The sequence below is a fragment of the Oncorhynchus mykiss genome, chromosome 20 (genome assembly GCF_057628025.1).
Source record: "Oncorhynchus mykiss isolate SJ-2025 chromosome 20, ASM5762802v1, whole genome shotgun sequence".
Taxonomy (NCBI): domain Eukaryota; kingdom Metazoa; phylum Chordata; class Actinopteri; order Salmoniformes; family Salmonidae; genus Oncorhynchus; species Oncorhynchus mykiss.
This window is the reverse complement of record NC_143041.1, coordinates 46,906,893-46,928,141: the sequence shown is the minus strand read 5'-3', so window position 1 is coordinate 46,928,141 and position 21,249 is coordinate 46,906,893. Positions and strand designations below refer to the sequence as shown.

Below are 21,249 nucleotides of genomic sequence, written 5' to 3'. Positions count from 1 at the left end.
CCATGGTGCTAATTCATCCCCATGGTGCTAATTCATCCCCATGGTGCTAATTCATCCTCATGGTGCTAATTCATCCTCATGGTGCTAATTCATCCCCATGGTGCTAATTCATCTCCATGGTGCTAATTCATCCCCAGGGTGCTAATTCATCCTCATGGTGCTAATTCATCTCCATGGTGATAATTCATCTCCATGGTGCTAATTCATCCTCATGGTGCTAATTCATCCCCATGGTGCTAATTCATCTCCATGGTGCTAATTCATCCCCATGGTGCTAATTCATCCCCATGGTGCTAATTCATCCCCATGGTGCTAATTCATCTCCATGGTGCTAATTCATCCTCATGGTGCTAATTCATCCCCATGGTGCTAATTCATCTCCATGGTGCTAATTCATCCTCATGGTGCTAATTCATCCCCATGGTGCTAATTCATCCCCATGGTGCTAATTCATCCCCATGGTGCTAATTCATCCTCATGGTGCTAATTCATCCTCATGGTGCTAATTCATCCCCATGGTGCTAATTCATCTCCATGGTGCTAATTCATCCCCAGGGTGCTAATTCATCTCCATGGTGCTAATTCATCTCCATGGTGCTAATTCATCCTCATGGTGCTAATTCATCCCCATGGTGCTAATTCATCCCCATGGTGCTAATTCATCTCCATGGTGCTAATTCATCCCCAGGGTGCTAATTCATCTCCATGGTGATAATTCATCCCCATGGTGCTAATTCATCCCCAGGGTGCTAATTCATCTCCATGGTGCTAATTCATCCCCATGGTGCTAATTCATCCTCATGGTGCTAATTCATCCCCATGGTGCTAATTCATCCCCATGGTGCTAATTCATCCCCATGGTGCTAATTCATCCTCATGGTGCTAATTCATCTCCATGGTGCTAATTCATCCTCATGGTGCTAATTCATCCTCATGGTGCTAAGTCATCTCCATGGTGCTAATTCATCCTCATGGTGCTAATTCATCCTCATGGTGATAATTCATCCCTATGGTGCTAATTCATCCTCATGGTGCTAATTCATCCCCATGGTGCTAATTCATCCTCATGGTGCTAATTCATCTCCATGGTGCTAATTCATCTCCATGGTGCTAATTCATCCCCATGGTGCTAATTCATCCCCATGGTGCTAATTCATCCTCATGGTGCTAATTCATCCTCATGGTGCTAATTCATCCTCATGGTGCTAATTCATCCCCATGGTGCTAATTCATCCCCATGGTGCTAATTCATCCTCATGGTGATAATTCATCCTCATGGTGCTAATTCATCCTCATGGTGCTAATTCATCCCCATGGTGCTAATTCATCCTCATGGTGATAATTCATCCTCATGGTGCTAATTCATCCCCATGGTGCTAATTCATCCTCATGGTGATAATTCATCCTCATGGTGCTAATTCATCCTCATGGTGCTAATTCATCTCCATGGTGCTAATTCATCCTCATGGTGCTAATTCATCTCCATGGTGCTAATTCATCCTCATGGTGATAATTCATCCTCATGGTGCTAATTCATCCTCATGGTGCTAATTCATCTCCATGGTGCTAATTCATCCTCATGGTGCTAATTCATCTCCATGGTGCTAATTCATCCCCATGGTGCTAATTCATCCTCATGGTGCTAATTCATCCCCATGGTGCTAATTCATCCTCATGGTGCTAATTCATCCCCATGGTACTAATTCATCCCCATGGTGCTAATTCATCCCCATGGTGCTAATTCATCCTCATGGTGCTAATTCATCCCCATGGTGCTAATTCATCCTCATGGTGCTAATTCATCCCCATGGTGCTAATTCATCCCCATGGTGCTAATTCATCCCCATGGTGCTAATTCATCCCCATGGTGCTAATTCATCCCCATGGTGCTAATTCATCCTCATGGTGCTAATTCATCCTCATGGTGCTAATTCATCCCCATGGTGCTAATTCATCTCCATGGTGCTAATTCATCCCCAGGGTGCTAATTCATCCTCATGGTGCTAATTCATCTCCATGGTGATAATTCATCTCCATGGTGCTAATTCATCCTCATGGTGCTAATTCATCCCCATGGTGCTAATTCATCTCCATGGTGCTAATTCATCCCCATGGTGCTAATTCATCCCCATGGTGCTAATTCATCCCCATGGTGCTAATTCATCTCCATGGTGCTAATTCATCCTCATGGTGCTAATTCATCCCCATGGTGCTAATTCATCTCCATGGTGCTAATTCATCCTCATGGTGCTAATTCATCCCCATGGTGCTAATTCATCCCCATGGTGCTAATTCATCCCCATGGTGCTAATTCATCCTCATGGTGCTAATTCATCCTCATGGTGCTAATTCATCCCCATGGTGCTAATTCATCTCCATGGTGCTAATTCATCCCCAGGGTGCTAATTCATCTCCATGGTGCTAATTCATCTCCATGGTGCTAATTCATCCTCATGGTGCTAATTCATCCCCATGGTGCTAATTCATCCCCATGGTGCTAATTCATCTCCATGGTGCTAATTCATCCCCAGGGTGCTAATTCATCTCCATGGTGATAATTCATCCCCATGGTGCTAATTCATCCCCAGGGTGCTAATTCATCTCCATGGTGCTAATTCATCCCCATGGTGCTAATTCATCCTCATGGTGCTAATTCATCCCCATGGTGCTAATTCATCCCCATGGTGCTAATTCATCCCCATGGTGCTAATTCATCCTCATGGTGCTAATTCATCTCCATGGTGCTAATTCATCCTCATGGTGCTAATTCATCCTCATGGTGCTAAGTCATCTCCATGGTGCTAATTCATCCTCATGGTGCTAATTCATCCTCATGGTGATAATTCATCCCTATGGTGCTAATTCATCCTCATGGTGCTAATTCATCCCCATGGTGCTAATTCATCCTCATGGTGCTAATTCATCTCCATGGTGCTAATTCATCTCCATGGTGCTAATTCATCCCCATGGTGCTAATTCATCCCCATGGTGCTAATTCATCCTCATGGTGCTAATTCATCCTCATGGTGCTAATTCATCCTCATGGTGCTAATTCATCCCCATGGTGCTAATTCATCCCCATGGTGCTAATTCATCCTCATGGTGATAATTCATCCTCATGGTGCTAATTCATCCTCATGGTGCTAATTCATCCCCATGGTGCTAATTCATCCTCATGGTGATAATTCATCCTCATGGTGCTAATTCATCCCCATGGTGCTAATTCATCCTCATGGTGATAATTCATCCTCATGGTGCTAATTCATCCTCATGGTGCTAATTCATCTCCATGGTGCTAATTCATCCTCATGGTGCTAATTCATCTCCATGGTGCTAATTCATCCTCATGGTGATAATTCATCCTCATGGTGCTAATTCATCCTCATGGTGCTAATTCATCTCCATGGTGCTAATTCATCCTCATGGTGCTAATTCATCTCCATGGTGCTAATTCATCCCCATGGTGCTAATTCATCCTCATGGTGCTAATTCATCCCCATGGTGCTAATTCATCCTCATGGTGCTAATTCATCCCCATGGTACTAATTCATCCCCATGGTGCTAATTCATCCCCATGGTGCTAATTCATCCTCATGGTGCTAATTCATCCTCATGGCGCTAATTCATCCCCATGGTGCTAATTCATCCCCATGGTGATAATTCATCCTCATGGTGCTAATTCATCCCCATGGTGCTAATTCATCCTCATGGTGCTAATTCATCCTCATGGTGATAATTCATCCTCATGGTGCTAATTCATCCTCATGGTGCTAATTCATCTCCATGGTGCTAATTCATCCTCATGGTGCTAATTCATCCCCATGGTGCTAATTCATCCCCATGGTGCTAATTCATCCTCATGGTGCTAATTCATCCCCATGGTGCTAATTCATCCTCATGGTGCTAATTCATCCCCATGGTGCTAATTCATCCCCATGGTGCTAATTCATCCTCATGGTGCTAATTCATCTCCATTGTGCTAATTCATCCTCATGGTGCTAATTCATCCCCATGGTGCTAATTCATCCCCATGGTGCTAATTCATCCTCATGGTGCTAATTCATCCTCATGGTGCTAATTCATCCCCATGGTGCTAATTCATCCCCATGGTGCTAATTCATCCTCATGGTGCTAATTCATCCTCATGGTGCTAATTCATCCTCATGGTGCTAATTCATCTCCATGGTGCTAATTCATCCTCATGGTGCTAATTCATCCCCATGGTGCTAATTCATCCCCATGGTGCTAATTCATCCTCATGGTGCTAATTCATCCTCATGGTGCTAATTCATCCTCATGGTGCTAATTAATGTAATGTTTTTTTTACACTCAGTGTAGTTGGCACAAAGGTAAGATCTAGAGAGTTATGTTTACAGCTTGACATTCATAACTAGTCCTGCTTGAATCATTTTTACATGGTCCTCTACACCAAAAAGGCTAAAGTACAGGTAGCGAAAAGGCTAGTAACGTCATCCGGGAGATCAGGCAATAGGTTGATAACAGGGAATCCGATAGGCCAAAGTACAGGCAGGGAAAAGGCAAAAGGCGTCGTTAGTTTTCACGATCATACACAGGAGGATTAATGTGGAGACAATCACAAAGACTGGGTGAGACAGATCAGGGTGTGACAGAAGCACAAGCATTTCGCTACACTCGCATTAACATCTGCTAACCATGTGACCAATAACATCTGCTAACCATGTGTATGTGACCAATAACATCTGCTAACCATGTGACCAATAACATCTGCTAACCATGTGTATGTGTATGTGACCAATAACATCTGCTAACCATGTGTATGTGACAAATAACATTTGATTTGATTTGAAGTATTCAGACCCTTTACTCAGTACTTTGTTGAAGCACCTTTGGTAGCGATTATAGCCTCTAGTCTTCTTGGGTATGACGCTACAAGCTTGGCACACCTGTATTTGGGGAGTTTCTCCCATTCTTCTCTGCAGATCCTCTGTCAGGTTGGATGGGGAGCGTCGCTGTACAGCTATTTTCAGGTCTCTCCAGAGATTTTCGATCAGGTTCAAGTCCAGGCTCTGGCTGGGACACTCAAGGATATTCCACTCCTACATTGTCTTGGCAGTGTGCTTAGGGCTATTTTCCTATTGGAAGGTAAACATTTGCCCTTGTCTGAGGTCCTGAGTGCTCTGGAGCATGTTTTCATCAAGGATCTCTCTGTACTTTGCTCCGTTCATCTTTCCTTCAATCCTGACTAGTCTCCCAGTCTCTGCCGCTGAAAAACATCCCCACAGCATTGATGCTGCCACCATCATGCTTCACTGTAGGGATCGTGTAAGGTTTCCTACAGACGTGACGCTTGGAATTCAGTTTAAAGAGTTCAATCTTTGTTTTGGAATCTTGGAATCTTGTTTCTCATGGTCTGAGAGTCCTTTAGAAGCCTTTTGGCAAACTCCAAGCGGGCTGTCATGTACCTTTTACTGAGGAGTGGCTTCCGTCTGGCCACCATAACGGCCTGATTGATGGAGTGTTGCAGAGATGGTTGTCCTTCTGGAAGGTTCTCCCATCTCCACAGAGAAACTCTGGAGCTCTGTCAAAGTGACCATTGGGTTCTTGGTCACCTCACTGACCAAGGCCCTTCTCCCCTTGCTCAGTTTGACCAGGCGGCCAGCTCTAGGAAGGGTCTTGGTGGTTCTAAACTTCTTCAATTTCAGTTTGATGGAGGCCACTGTGTTCTTGGGGACCTTCGATGCTGCAGACATTTTTTGGTACCCTTCTCCAGATCTATGCCTTGACAGAATCCTGTCTCGGAGCTCTACAGAGAATTCCTTTGACCTCATGGCTTGGTTTTTGCTCTGACATGCATTGTCAACTGTGGGACCTTATGTGTGTGCCTTTCCATAATTATATTAAAACAAACCTGGGTCTGGGGCCCCACATTGGCCAAACCATTCCAAATGTTCTGGACACGTCATTGCGTAACTCTATCTGGTAGAGAGGATGTGTTATCAATAAGAAATAACCCTGAGGACCTCTTGTCACATCCTGACCTCAGTTCCTTTATTATGTCTTTGTGTTAGTTTGGTCAGGGGTCGTGAGTTGGGATGGGTAGTCTATGTTATTTTTTTCCTATGTTGTATTTCTGTGTTTGACCTGGTATGGGTTCTCAATCAGAGGCAGCTGTCGATCGTTGTCTCTGATTGAGAATCATACTTAGGTAACCTGTTTCGCCCTGTGTTTTTTGGGGCATTGTATTTTTGGTTTTCATATTAAAGTGCCTTTCTCCCTTTTGGAACTCTCTGCTCTCTGCGTCTGATTCTTACCTCACACACCCTCGTGACACCTCTAGTGATAATATCTCATTTACATCTACGTGGTCGTTAACCCAGCCCTGGGTTTGTCACATTCTGTCGCAGTAATTAATTTAAATAAAAAAATAAAAAAAGTGTTTTTACCATTGGTCAGGTGACCAATCAGGGCAGACACTTGGACATCTGGCCACTCAACAGAAGTGTGTGTGTGTGTGTGTGTGTGTGCATGCATGCCTGTGTGTGTTTGGCGCTGACGGGGCTAGCCTGGATTGGTTAGGGTGTTACATGATGCATAAGAAATGTGTTTAATTGTGTTATACAAGTGTAGAACACTACGCACCAGAAGATTCACAGAGCTCAGGGCATGTTAAGTATAACTGTGTCCTTAAGGTGGCGGATCACACCAGTCTTTCAGAATAACATGCTAATGAGTTGAGAGAACACAAGAAAACTGGAGACTTTTCCTCAAAGAGAATTGAAGAATGCTACAAACAGGAAATACCCTCTTTATATACATTCCCATAAGGGTATAAGCGTTTTTGGACAGACAATTTATAATTGATTTATAATTTATAATCGGTCTCGTAGATCGATGCGCTGCACACTTTTTGTTTATAATAAATCCCTCCCGCTTAAACTTGAATGTATTGTAATATTTTTTAAAACTGTATAACAGCCTTAAGTTTGCTGGACCCCAGGAAGAGTAGCTGCTACCTTGGCATGAACTAATGGAGATCCATAATAATCTCCAGGAAGAGTAGCTGCTGCCGTGGCAGGAACTAATGGGGATCCATAATAAACCCCAGGAAGAGTAGCTTCTGTCTTGGCAGGAACTAATGGGGATCCATAATAAACCCCAGGAAGAGTAGCCGCTGCCTTGGCAAGGAACTAATGGGGATCCATAATAAACCCCAGGAAGAGTAGCTGCTGCCTTGGCAGGAACTAATGGGGATCCATAATAAACCCCAGGAAGAGTAGCTGCTGCCTTGGCAGGAACTAATGGGGATCCATAATAAACCCCGGGAAGAGTAGATGCTGCCTTGGCAGGAACTAATGGGGATCCATAATAAACCCCAGGTAGAGTAGCTGCTGCCTTGGCAGGAACTAATGGGGATCCATAATAAACCCCAGGTAGAGTAGCTGCTGCCTTGGGAGAAACTAATGGGGAACCATAATAAACCCCAGGAAGAGTAGCTGCTGCCTTGGGAGAAGGGCTCTATTCAATCTTTATTGCAGAAGTTCAGCTTTACAACGTGATTGAAATGTAAAAGCAATGTTCCCGTGTTAGAGGAGAATGCACTGCGGCAAATGTCAACTCAATCTGTGTCATTTACTGTTCAATACACTGTTAATCGGAGCAGATACGGATGATAATCGATGCATCAGTTCAGTAATATCTCTCAAATATCTCTTAACGAATTCATTTGCAAAGTCTTTGAGAAGAAACAGCAAAAAAAAATATTATTCAAAAATATTCTTGGAAGCCCTTTCATATGTAAATTACCCCCCCCCCCCCCACAAAAAAATAAATGATCTACTGGAAAAGGTGGAAGTGTAAAACAACAGCATCATATCTGCTAGTTTGATAACTCGATCATGTAAAAGGGTCATGTGACAGAACTCAAAAACACCAAAACGTTTGGATTTGTTTTCCTTTAAGTTTTATTTTACCAGGCAGGTCAATTACGGAAAAATAAAAATCTTATTTACAATGATGGCCTGGCAAGAATAAATAAAAAAGGCCTAAGTTTAATAGGCCTACATTTAATAGGAGAAAAAAAATGAATAGGCCTACATTTAATAGGAGAAAAAAAATGAATAGGCCTACATTTAATAGGAGAAAAAAAAATGAATAGGCCTACATTTAATAGGAGAAAAAAAATGAATAGGCCTACATTTAATAGGAGAAAAAAAATGAATAGGCCTACATTTAATAGGAGAAAAAAAATGAATAGGCCTACATTTAATAGGAGAAAAAAAATGAATAGGCCTACATTTAATAGGAGAAAAAAATGAATAGGCCTACATTTAATAGGAGAAAAAAAATGAATAGGCCTACATTTAATAGGAGAAAAAAAATGAATAGGCCTACATTTAATAGGAGAAAAAAAATGAATAGGCCTACATTTAATAGGAGAAAAAAAATGAATAGGCCTACATTTAATAGGAGAAAAAAAATGAATAGGCCTACATTTAATAGGAGAAAAAAAATGAATAGGCCTACATTTAATAGGAGAAAAAAAATGAATAGGCCTACATTTAATAGGAGAAAAAAAATGAATAGGCCTACATTTAATAGGAGAAAAAAAATGAATAGGCCTACATTTAATAGGAGAAAAAAATGAATAGGCCCACATTTAATAGGAGAAAAAAAATGAATAGGCCCACATTTAATAGGAGAAAAAAAATGAATAGGCCTAATCATCACTGAGCCACCATTTTCTTTCAGGCCCCATGTCTATGATCTGTACTGAGAGAAGGGCTCTTAGAGTAGGTCTATTTCTTTCACATAAGGCCTTTTCAGGGAATTGCTTTAACAAAAGCCTCCATTTTATCTGCTAAGTGCATTACCACGTTGACTGAATACTGAATTCTGTGAGTTTGGTCAAGTCCAGAAATATGAACGTAGAGATGAATCATACCCACTGCAACATAAATGCACTTGCCTCCTCATTATATTTTCATTATAGCTTAAAGATACAGGATATAATGGCCCATAGCTTTCTACACTAAAACAAATCCAATATTTTTTTGTTTCACGGTTGGATAATTCTACGTTGTTTCCCTTAGAGACATGGCCATCATAAACGTTGCTAAGTGGGTGACTTTGGATGCATGTTGGATTTAGACAGGAAATAGATCGTCACCCTAATCCCTTTTTTTTCTCCCTCTCCTTCAGCTGTCTTGGTTTTGACTCACAATAAGACATTAAGAGGACTTTGCGACGTGTGATTCAGTGTTGTTCGGTGCGTAGGATTGCCTCACACCTCTAGGTGTTCATGTCCTTCACTGGGCATTGCTTCACTGGGCATTGCTCAGTGTGATAGAACATATGACTGAGCCAATACTCCACATTTTCACTTTGTTTCACTAAACAATTACGAGCCATCAGACAACAAAGGTTTTGCCACACTGAGCAATTTAACTGAGAGAATACTGACAATATAGTAAGGGAAAAAAAAACAAATTGTGACTTAACTGTAAACATATGGAAAAACTATTCATAATGCCATCTAAATTAAACAATGTTATTGCCATTTTTATAAAAACCGAGAAAGGTTCACAGAATACCCTCAGATTCTATTTACACTTTGAGTCTTTATGACATCACAATCAAAATCATGCAATTCTGTTAAATCCTTAATGATGTCACTTCTCATAAAAAAAATAATGACTGGTCAATCACATTTATATATGTATGTGACGTCATTCAACAAACACACGTTCAACGTAAATTAACAGACGTTGGGGAAGAAGAAGAAGAAGAATAAAATAATAATGTTTTATGCAATTGAAAGGGCATACTCACAGGAAGTCAAATTCCACGTGTAGGTTGTATTGTCCATTGGGCACGTCCAACATGTCACAATGAAACATTTGCAGTTAAGAGCCTGCATTACACATAACCATGGAACAACGTCAACACACCACGGTTGATTTTTTTTTGTTGACAAAGTCACAACGTTGTTGCCCGTGACGTACAGAACACGTTCAGACGTGTTTTTGTTTACATTTACTTTGTTTACAAACAAGATTATATTTTGGTTCTGATGGGGTACTACAGTGGAACTAAGCTCATTAGGCATTTATAAGTTATATTCTTCAAGAATCAAATGAGTATGTACAAAGTTGGAAGCACAGAATTGTCTACAATGTCATTGTATGCTGTAGCGTTAGGATTTCCCTTCACTGGAACTAAGGGGCCTGATCCATGAAAAACAGCCCCAGATCATTATTCCTCCTCCACCAAACTTTACAGTTGGCACTATGTATTGGGGAAGGTAGCATTTTCCTGGCATCCGCCAAACCCAGATTAATCTGTCGGACTGCCGGATGGTGAAGCGTGATTCATCTCTCCAGAGTCCAATGGCGGCGAGCTTTACACCACTACAGCTGACGCTTGGCATTGCGCATGGTGATCTTAGGCTTGTGTGCGGCTGCTCGGCCGTGGAAACCCATTTCATGAAGCTCCCGATGAACGGTTCTTGTGCTGATTACGTTGCTTCCAGAGGCAGTTTGGAACTCGGTAGTGAGCGTTGCAACTGAGGACAGACGATTTTTACGTACTACGCGCTTCAGCACTCGGCGGTCCCGTTCTGTGAGCTTGTGTGGCCTACCACTTCACGGCTGAGCCGTTGTTGCTCCTAGACATTTCCACTTCACTATAACAGCACTTACAGTTGACGGGCAGCTCTTGCAGGACGAACTGGCTTGTTGGAAAGGTGGCATCTTATGACGGTGCCACATTGAAAGCCACTGAGCTTTTCAGTTAGGCCATTTTAATGACAATGCTCGTCTATGGACAGTGCTTGGCTTGGGCTAGATTTGATACACCTGTCAGAAACGGGTGTGGCTGAAATAGCCAAATCCACTAATTTGAAGGGGTGTCCACATACTTTTGTTAATATAGTCAACAACAACAAAATGGATGGATCAGCTGTAGATTGCCCCATCAAGAAACAGCTAAGCATCATGGCTTGTTCTGAGGCATCGTGTTTGTGCAAATGTAGTGATGTTGTTCCCCTAGATTATGCGCCACATTGCCAGATTATGCAACAAGGACCAATTCAAATGTAGCCGTGTGATGTTGTTCCCCTAGATTATGCACCAAATTACCAGATTATGCAACAAGGACCAATTCAAATAGGCCAGGTCAAGAGGGGATGTTAATAATTTGATAATAATAATAATAATTCAGTGTATTTTGTTATTTAATTACAGCTGCATAGCTAATGTTTTTCTTTGGTGTACAAACACTTTTTCATATCAATATTGTACAGACATGTGATTGTAAAAGTTTTGTATAATTTGGTTTGGTCCATCGCGGGTTATCTGTATTTCCATACCCCTTATTGTTCTCCTTTGCCTGACCTTCGGCTAGCAAGGTACGTTGTCCTTGGCTCCGAAATTGTTTAATATAAAACCGTCATAATGTTATACAATATACTGTTATGCTACCATAAGTTTGTTACAATGTGGATAATATAAAGATTTATGTTAACAAGTTTCACAAAGCTCGCTAACTAGGGTATCTATTGTAACTTGTGAGTACTTGGGACAGTGTTTGAGTGAGTGTCCGTGTGCTTGCGCAGGTGCCTGAGAGCTAGGACCGCGCCAAGGGTTAACATAATGTGTGTTGTCTCTTCATGTGCAGGTATGTCTTTTACTTTGTCCAAATTATGTACGGTATCATTTTGCTTGTATTGTATTGAGTGCTGTTGTGCATTGAATGTGTGCACACAGAACCTGTCATTTCATTTTGCCTGACCTTCGGCTAGCAAGGTGCCTGAGAGCTGTAACTGTGCCAAGGGCTAAAATATTGTGTGCTGTCTCTTCGTGTGCAGGGCAAATAAAAAGAATTCAACCAGCAGACCTCCAGTTGTGGCAGCGTCCTAATTAAAAGTACACAACGCAGAACGAACCACGCTACACAACCACAGCACAACTGAGAAATGCCCAGGATAAAAGCACCGTAACGTCACGGACACAAAGCCAATGACCATGGACTCACATTCAGATGGAAGGATAGATTCTTAGTTGTTTCATAAATCAGACCTGACCAATAAGGTCTAGACTGTGTCTGGACATGCACGATCTTAAGTAGAGGACCAGGCAGGCAGATAACATTGACCTATTGTCATTGAGAGAACGTGGTCGACTCTAGTGCTCAGTGTGGCAGCTCCCACAACACCACAACAATAACACCATTTAGATAACAGAGTCTGTCTTATCCACCCGTTTGAGGGCTTGTTGCATCCCGACGGCGGACAGCTTGCGGTTGATGTTGCGATAACGACAGCGCAGCAGGTTGCTGTAGGTGGTCCTCAGGTCCCTGTTGAAGAAGGCGTAAATGAAAGGGTTGAGGAGGGAGTTGGCATAGCCCAGCCACAACAGGGTCCTCTCCACCCACAAGGGCACACAGCTAGGGCAGTCCGCCCTGCAGATGAAGGGTCTGGCCGTGGACAGTAAGAAGAAAGGCATCCAGCAGACACTGAAGGCCCCTACCACGATCCCCAGGGTGGCTGCTGCCTTCTGCTCCCGCTTGAAGATGGACATGTTCCTCCGGTTGCTCCTCACGAGCCGGGAGAATCGCGTGCACTCCTCCACCTCCCTGTGGAGCCTCAGAGCGGCCGACACACAGTCCACGCTGTCCTCCTCCTGTTCCTCCATGGCTTCCTCCTCTCCCCGCCGCGCCTCCTCCTCCCCGACCCGCGGGAAGCCTGTGATGGTGTGCTTGGCGGCGCTGAGCTTGGCGGCGCGGTAGATGCGGTAGTACATAATGAGCATGACGGATACGGGGATGTAGAACGCCACTGAGGTGGAGTAGATGGTGTAACCAAAGTCCTGGCTGATCAGACACACCTTGTTGTCGTTTACATTCTGGGCCCAGCCGAAGAGGGGGGGCAAGGTGATGGAGGCGGACAGAAGCCACACGGACACCACCATCTTGGCCATGCAACAGCCATTCTGTCTCACAGGGTAGGTCAGAGGCTTGGTTATGCCCAGGTACCTCAAAACGGACAACAAAATAAGCATTTGATTAATTAGCTGTAAGCAACAAATTAACTGTTTATACATACAGATACATATTACTGTAAATACATTGGATGAACAGCAAGGAACTTCCAAAGGAAGACAAACATTGGGGAGTAATTCACACCAAAATAACTATAGCAATTATAATAAGATCGTATAACAATCTTATTATAATGTAGCCTGTTACTAGGGCTACGCTATAATTTGTTTTAAAAGGAGATTGAAATTCCCGAACTCCTTACATGTTTTTATTATGTTTATGACAGGGTAGGAGACCATACAGTAGCGGGACCCGCAAAAATGTGTATAGGGCTCATGTGGGGATCGAACTGCAAGGGGTTAATTAACATATGGTTTTGGAGGCAAGAGTGCTACCCACTTAATTCACTATGAAAATGTCAGTGTTCATTTGTTTTTTAAATTATATCTTTTATTTAGTAGCCTACAAGTGATCTTCCTGTCTGGGTTGGCGCCCCCCCTTGGGTTGTGCCGTGGCGGAGATCTTTGTGGGCTATACTCGGCCTTGTCTCAGGATGGTAAGTTGGTGGTTGAAGATATCCCTCTAGTGGTGTGAGGGGCTGTGTTTTGGCAAAGTGGGTGGGGTTATATCCTGCCTGTTTAGCCCTGTCCGGGGGTATCATCGGATGGGGCCACAGTGTCTCCCGACCCCTCCTGTCTCAGCCTCCAGTATTTATGCTGCAGTAGTTTATGTGTCGGGGGGCTAGGGTCAGTCTGTTATATCTGGAGTACTTCTCCTGTTCTATCCGGTGTCCTGTGTGAATTTAAGTATGCTCTCTCTAATTCTCTTTATTTCTCTCTGAGGACCTGAGCCCTAGGACCATGCCTCAGGACTACCTGGCATGATGACTCCTTGCTGTCCTCAGTCCACCTGGCTGTGCTGCTGCTCCAGTTTCAACTGTTCTGCCTGCGGCTATGGAATCCTGACCTGTTCACCAGACGTGCTGCCTGTCCCAGACCTGCTGTTTTTAACTCTCTAGAGACAGCAGGAGTGGTAGAGATACTCTTAATGATCGGCTATGAAAAGCCAACTGACATTTACTCCTGAGGCTATATAAATACATTTGATTTGATACACCAATTGGTGCCCACATTGGCTTATAAAACACGATTTCATCAAGTATGTGTGTAAAAAACACGAAACAAAAATGTAAGACTCAATTTAACAATTAAATGCATAATTAACCGTCATATTAAAACGGCTTTCACCTTGTCACACTACACAAACAATACGTTTCCTTCTATGCAGGTAATAGGCATTGGAATGACACTTACCTGTCTATGCTAATTACGCACAACGTCATTATGGATGCAGTGCAACACATCACGTCCATGGCAATAAAAACATTGCAGAAGACTTGGCCAAAAACCCATTGCCCCCCAATAAGGTCCGTTATACTGACAAACGGCATAACTGCCAGCGCGATTGAAAGGTCGGCAACCGCCAGAGACACTATCAGATAGTTGGACGGCTGCCGCAACTTTTTCACGAAGCACACCGAAATCACCACCAGCAAGTTCCCGCAGATAGTAAACAGCGTGAGCATGGTGAGAATCCCTCCAATAAATACCTTCTCCACCTTGTCGTAGTTCAGAATTTGCTCCCCACACCGAGTCCCATTCTCCATCAGCAGAGTTGAAGACTGCGAAGTGGCGGATACTGCCTCCGCCGCCTCTTGCGCAATCTTCAGCAAGTGTGCAACGAGCGCCTCCGAAATCATATTTGTTGCACCGGGCTCTTTCGCTTTCTCCATCACATAGGATTTCATGTTGCTGTTGTTGAAAGTTCCATCTGCATCCACGAACATGCTGGTTGGTTCTTATCCGTGAACTTGCAACCCCGTAAAATGACATAGCCTACAGGCCTACGCACAGATGTGCATGTGTGATGTAAATGACTAATCTGCATCCTCCGCGCAGAGCGCACATTCATAGTAGTAGGAAACACGCAAATTGCTCTATTCTAAGAACATTATTCATTACGCAAGCATGTATCAAAAACGACCTTAAAACGTTTCTCTGTGAACATCTCTGGTCACCACGGGGAAATAACAGCTCCTGCGGCCGTGTCAGTGCAATTATACGCTAACTGATTGACAAGTGACGTCAGGAACACCTAGAACGTTGGAGTCGTTATAGGTGCTACAATATGGCCACAACAGCATCATTTTATTTTTTAAAGACATGCATATATATATATATATTGTCGTAACCCTTTTTGGAACAGTAGCTAGCATAGAGTGTGCAGAGCTGTCATCAAGGCAAAGGGTGGCTACTATAAAATATATTTGGATTGGATTTGAACACTTTTTTTTGGGGGGGGGGGGGGGGTTACTACATGATTCCATATGTGTTATTTCATAGTTTTGATGTCTTCACTATTATTCTACAATGTAGAAAACAGTAAAAAAAATAAATAAAGACAAATCCTGGAATGAGTAGGTGTGTCCAAACTTTTAACTGGTACAGTACATTGTTGTAACCCTTATTGGAGCAGTAGCTAGCCGGTGGGGCTAGCAGAACAGGGTTTGAGACCTGCATATAATTGCTACACTAGTGTCAGAAGTGGGATGGAGCCTTTGATGGCCATGGTGTGTACATGTGACGAACCTGTTGTAGAGAGGGTGGGGACAGCTCACCTGAAAGGAAGCGGTAAATGTAGCGACTTTAACTCAACACCTAGCGACCTTGTCAAGAGGTTCGGACCTCTTGGTGTAGCGGTTAAGATGTAGGCTAGACAGTTGCTCGACCCAGGTTTGAGTCCCAGTCAGGGCTGCCCCCTCCTGAATTCATTACAACAGATAAATAGTTAGGTATATGTAATGGCGGTGGCAGTAGCCTCAAGGTTACCAGCTTCAATATCCTGTATAATACCTACTGCTGTTGTGCACTTGACCCCTACGTGTGTGTGTGTGTGTGTGTGTGTGTGTGTGTGTGTGTGTGTGTGTGTGTGTGTGTGTGTGTGTGTGTGTGTGTGTGTGTGTGTGTGTGTGTGTGTGTGTGTGTCAGCTTGGGTACTGGAAAAGCAAAAATACATTATCTGTGCAAATGTACCAATAAATGAAGTACAGTAATCTGATTGACACCTGCTCTCTGGATCACAGCTAAGTATGTCATGGAGCTGTCCTGTATTAAAGTAGGTTTATCTGACCTGTCCCTGTATTAAAGTAGGTTTATCTGACCTGTCCTGTATTAAAGTAGGTTTATCTGACCTGTCCCTGTATTAAAGTAGGTTTATCTGACCTGTCCCTGTATTAAAGTAGGTTTATCTGACCTGTCCTGTATTAAAGGGTGTTTATCTGACCTGTCCTGTATTAAAGTAGGTTTATCTGACCTGTCCTGTATTAAAGTAGGTTTATCTGACCTGTCCAGTATTAAAGGGTGTTTATCTGACCTGTCCTGTATTAAAGGGTGTTTATCTGACCTGTCCTGTATTAAAGGGGGTTTATCTGACCTGTCCCTGTATTAAAGGGGGTTTATCTGACCTGTCCCTGTATTAAAGGGGGTTTATCTGACCTGTCCTGTATTAAAGGGGGTTTATCTGACCTGTCCTGTATTAAAGGGGATTTATCTGACCTGTCCTGTATTAAAGGGTGTTTATCTGACCTGTCCCTGTATTAAAGTAGGTTTATCTGACCTGTCCTGTATTAAAGTAGGTTTATCTGACCTGTCCTGTATTAAAGGGGGTTTATCTGACCTGTCCTGTATTAAAGTAGGTTTATCTGACCTGTCCTGTATTAAAGGGTGTTTATCTGACCTGTCCTGTATTAAAGTAGGTTTATCTGACCTGTCCTTTATTAAAGGGGATTTATCTGACCTGTCCTGTATTAAAGGGTGTTTATCTGACCTGTCCTGTATTAAAGTAGGTTTATCTGACCTGTCCTGTATTAAAGGGTGTTTATCTGACCTGTCCTGTATTAAAGTAGGTTGATCTGACCTGTCCCTGTATTAAAGGGTGTTTATCTGACCTGTCCCTGTATTAAAGGGTGTTTATCTGACCTGTCCTGTATTAAAGGGGGTTTATCTGACCTGTCCTGTATTAAAGTAGGTTTATCTGACCTGTCCCTGTATTAAAGGGTGTTTATCTGACCTGTCCCTGTATTAAAGGGGATTTATCTGACCTGTCCTGTATTAAAGGGTGTTTATCTGACCTGTTCCTGTATTAAAGTGGGTTTATCTGACCTGTCCTGTATTAAAGTAGGTTTATCTGACCTGTCCCTGTATTAAAGTAGGTTTATCTGACCTGTCCTGTATTAAAGTAGTTTATCTGACCTGTCCTGTATTAAAGTAGGTTTATCCGACCTGTCCTGTATTAAAGTAGATTTATCTGACCTGTCCTGTATTAAAGTAGGTTTATCTGACCTGTCCCTGTATTAAAGTAGGTTTATCTGACCTGTCCCTGTATTAAAGTAGGTTTATCTGACCTGTCCTGTATTAAAGTAGGTTTATCTGACCTGTCCTGTATTAAAGTGGGTTTAAATCCACCCTGAAGCCACCGTTCTAGTCTTGATCATCAATAGAATCCTGATTTTCGGGCATCAAAACTATCCTAATCTCTACCTTTTGAGTTTTGAAAAACGGAAAAAAACGACCTTTCAATCAGGCTTGAATGTCAAATTACCAAACCCCTATCCAGAGGGCCAGAATCTTATTTTTTCAGTTTTGTAAACCCAAATTCTAACATTTAAGCCTATCTGACTTGCCCAAATCTGATCAGATCATTTCAATTCGGCCAATTTCTCACAACACCGAAGATCAGGGAAATATGTAGAGGCTTGATTTTGAGTCATTTTTCAAATGTGTTCTTTGAGAAGAACACAACTATGAATCAAGGAGTATATCATCAGATATTGGCAATGAGACTATGGACCATTGAGCAAAATACTATTTGTACAGTATTTTACAATAGCGCCACCATGTGTCCTTATAGGATTAACTGACCAACTGTAGTCTTTAGCCTTAAAGTCTTCTGGAGACACTAACGATTAGGCCTTCTCAAGCAAACCAAAATCATCTTCAATGTTAATACACTGTAAATCACTCCTGCCGTGTTGGCTGGGGCTGCAGAGCAGAGCAGAGCAGAGCATCCCCCCGCCCCAAAAGAAGATGATAAGTGACACTATATCTGCCAATAACAGTGTTACATTGGACCTCTTCACATTGCTGCTGGTGTTACATTGGACCTCTTCACATTGCTGCTGGTGTTACATAGGACCTCTTCACATTGCTGCTGGTGTTACATTGGACCTCTTCACATTGCTGCTGGTGTTACATTGGACCTCTTCACATTGCTGCTGGTGTTACATTGGACCTTGATATGGTAAGTTTCACCAGCTTGAACAGTAGACTGAACAAAAGAGCTGTTGACACATGGCACGTTTTGAAGGGAGAAAATATCCCCACATAACAGTGGTACTGTATATAATTGTAATGTTATTCTCATGTGAGCAATTGGAATACTATTTTGGCCTGTAGAATATTATAGTTTTACAATTAAAAATTTAACATTTTCTTTTAATTGTACACTGAACAAAAATATGAAAAACGCAACATGTAAAATGCTGGTCCCATGTTCCATGAGCTGAAATAAAAGATCACCGAAATTTTCCAGACGCTCAAAAATACTATTTATCACAAATGTTGTGCACACGTTTGTTTAAATCCCTGTTAGTGAGCATTTTATCCTTTATCAATATAATCCATCCACCTGACAGGTGTGGCATATCAAGAAGCGTACACAGGTGCACCTTGTGCTGGGGACAATAAAAGGCCACTCTAAAATGTGCAGTTTTGTCACACGATACAATGCCGTAGATTTTGTTCAGTGTTGTTTGCAGGCCAAACCGTTCAGACGTTCTCATGAGAAGACCAATTTTTTGGGGATGTCTCTCCTGTTCTGACAAACACAGCTGTAGCTCAGCCACTTTCCACCGCAGAGAAGCAGCCCCGGTAAAAAACTTTATATCTCTAGCTTAAACAAAGATTTTGATGGGGATTTCTTCATTATGTTGTGCACGGGGGCGTCAATAGACTCTTAAGGATTAACGAGCTTAAATTACGAGAGTACACAGTCCTTGTGACGACTTTCCATGAATGACGCTGGTATAGTTGTCCTGGTATTGTTGTCCTGGTATAGTTGTTCTGGTATAGTTGTCCTGGTATAGTTGTTCTGGTATAGTTGTCCTGGTATAGTTGTCCTGGTATAGGTGTCGTGGTATAGTTGTCCTGGTATAGTTGTCCTGGTATAGTTGTCCTGGTAAAGTTGTTCTGGTATAGTTGTCCTGGTATAGTTGTGCTGGTATAGTTGTCCTGGTATAGTTGTCCTGGTATAGTTGTCCTGGTATAGTTGTTCTGGTATAGTTGTGCTGGTATAGGTGTTGTGGTATAGTTGACCTGGTATAGTTGTCCTGGTATAGTTGTCCTGGTATAGTTGTCCTGGTATAGGTGTTGTGGTATAGTTGTGCTGGTATAGGTGTTGTGGTATAGTTGTCCTGGTATAGTTGTCCTGGTATAGTTGTCCTGGTATAGTTGTGCTGGTATAGGTGTTGTGGTATAGTTGTGCTGGTATAGTTGTCCTGGTATAGTTGTCCTGGTATAGTTGTGCTGGTATAGGTGTTGTGGTATAGTTGTGCTGGTATAGGTGTTGTGGTATAGCTGTCCTGGTATAGTTGTCCTGGTATAGTTGTCCTGGTATAGTTGTTCTGGTATAGTTGTTCTGGTATAGTTGTGCTGGTATAGGTGTTGTGGTATAGTTGTGCTGGTATAGGTGTTGTGGTATAGTTGTCCTGGTATAGTTGTTCTGGTATAGTTGTCCTATAGTTGTTCTGGTATAGTTGTCCTATAGTTGTTCTGGTATAGTTGTCCTGGTATAGTTGTGCTGGTATAGGTGTTGTGGTATAGTTGTCCTGGTATAGTTGTCCTGGTATAGTTGTCCTGGTATAGTTGTCCTGGTATAGTTGTCCTGGTATTGTTGTCCTGGTATAGTTGTCCTGGTATAGTTGTCCTGGTATAGTTGTGCTGGTATAGGTGTTGTGGTATAGTTGTGCTGGTATAGGTGTTGTGGTATAGTTGTCCTGGTATAGTTGTCCTGGTATAGTTGTGCTGGTATAGTTGTCCTGGTATAGTTGTGCTGGTATAGGTGTTGTGGTATAGCTGTCCTGGTATAGTTGTCCTGGTATAGTTGTCCTGGTATAGTTGTTCTGGTATAGTTGTGCTGGTATAGGTGTTGTGGTATAGTTGTGCTGGTATAGGTGTTGTGGTATAGTTGTCCTGGTATAGTTGTCCTGGTATAGTTGTCCTATAGTTGTTCTGGTATAGTTGTCCTATAGTTGTTCTGGTATAGTTGTCCTGGTATAGTTGTCCTGGTATTGTTGTCCTGGTATAGTTGTTCTGGTATAGTTGTCCTGGTATAGTTGTTCTGGTATAGTTGTCCTGGTATAGTTGTCCTGGTATAGTTGTCCTGGTATAGGTGTCGTGGTATAGTTGTCCTGGTATAGTTGTCCTGGTATAGTTGTCCTGGTATAGTTGTCCTGGTAAAGTTGTCCTGGTAAAGTTGTTCTGGTATAGTTGTCCTGGTATAGTTGTGCTGGTATAGTTGTCCTGGTATAGTTGTCCTGGTATAGTTGTCCTGGTATAGTTGTCCTGGTATAGTTGTTCTGGTATAGTTGTGCTGGTATATGTGTTGTGGTATAGTTGACCTGGTATAGTTGTCCTGGTATAGTTGTCCTGGTATAGTTGTCCTGGTATAGTTGTGCTGGTATAGGTGTTGTGGTATAGTTGTCCTGGTATAGTTGTCCTGGTATAGTTGTGCTGGTATAGGTGTTGTGGTATAGTTGTGCTGGTATAGGTGTTGTGGTATAGTTGTCCTGGTATAGTTGTCCTGGTATAGTTGTGCTGGTATAGGTGTTGTGGTATAGTTGTGCTGGTATAGGTGTTGTGGTATAGCTGTCCTGGAATAGTTGTCCTGGTATAGTTGTTCTGGTATAGTTGTGCTGGTATAGTTGTCCTGGTATTGTTGTCCTGGTATAGTTGTCCTGGTATAGTTGTTCTGGTATAGTTGTCCTGGTATAGTTGTGCTGGTATAGGTGTTGTGGTATAGTTGTGCTGGTATAGTTGTCCTGGTATAGTTGTCCTATAGTTGTTCTGGTATAGTTGTCCTATAGTTGTTCTGGTATAGTTGTCCTGGTATAGTTGT

The 21,249-nt window shown here is 42.5% G+C and overlaps 1 protein-coding gene and 1 long non-coding RNA gene across 2 annotated transcripts in view; both read right to left on the bottom strand.

The window, feature by feature from the left end:
* Positions 1 to 21,249, bottom strand: part of LOC118942075 (uncharacterized) — a 784,985-nt gene that overhangs the window by 150,236 nt on the left and 613,500 nt on the right. The gene's annotated exons all lie outside the window — the stretch shown is intronic.
* LOC110499499 (5-hydroxytryptamine receptor 7-like) lies at positions 12,114 to 14,937 on the bottom strand. The gene is made up of 2 exons (XM_090213142.1): positions 14,331 to 14,937; positions 12,114 to 13,011 (listed from the first exon to the last, which is right to left on the bottom strand). The coding sequence occupies exons 1-2, from the start codon at positions 14,861 to 14,863 to the stop codon at positions 12,210 to 12,212; spliced, it is 1,335 nt and encodes a 444-aa protein (XP_090069268.1). The 5' UTR covers positions 14,864 to 14,937; the 3' UTR covers positions 12,114 to 12,209.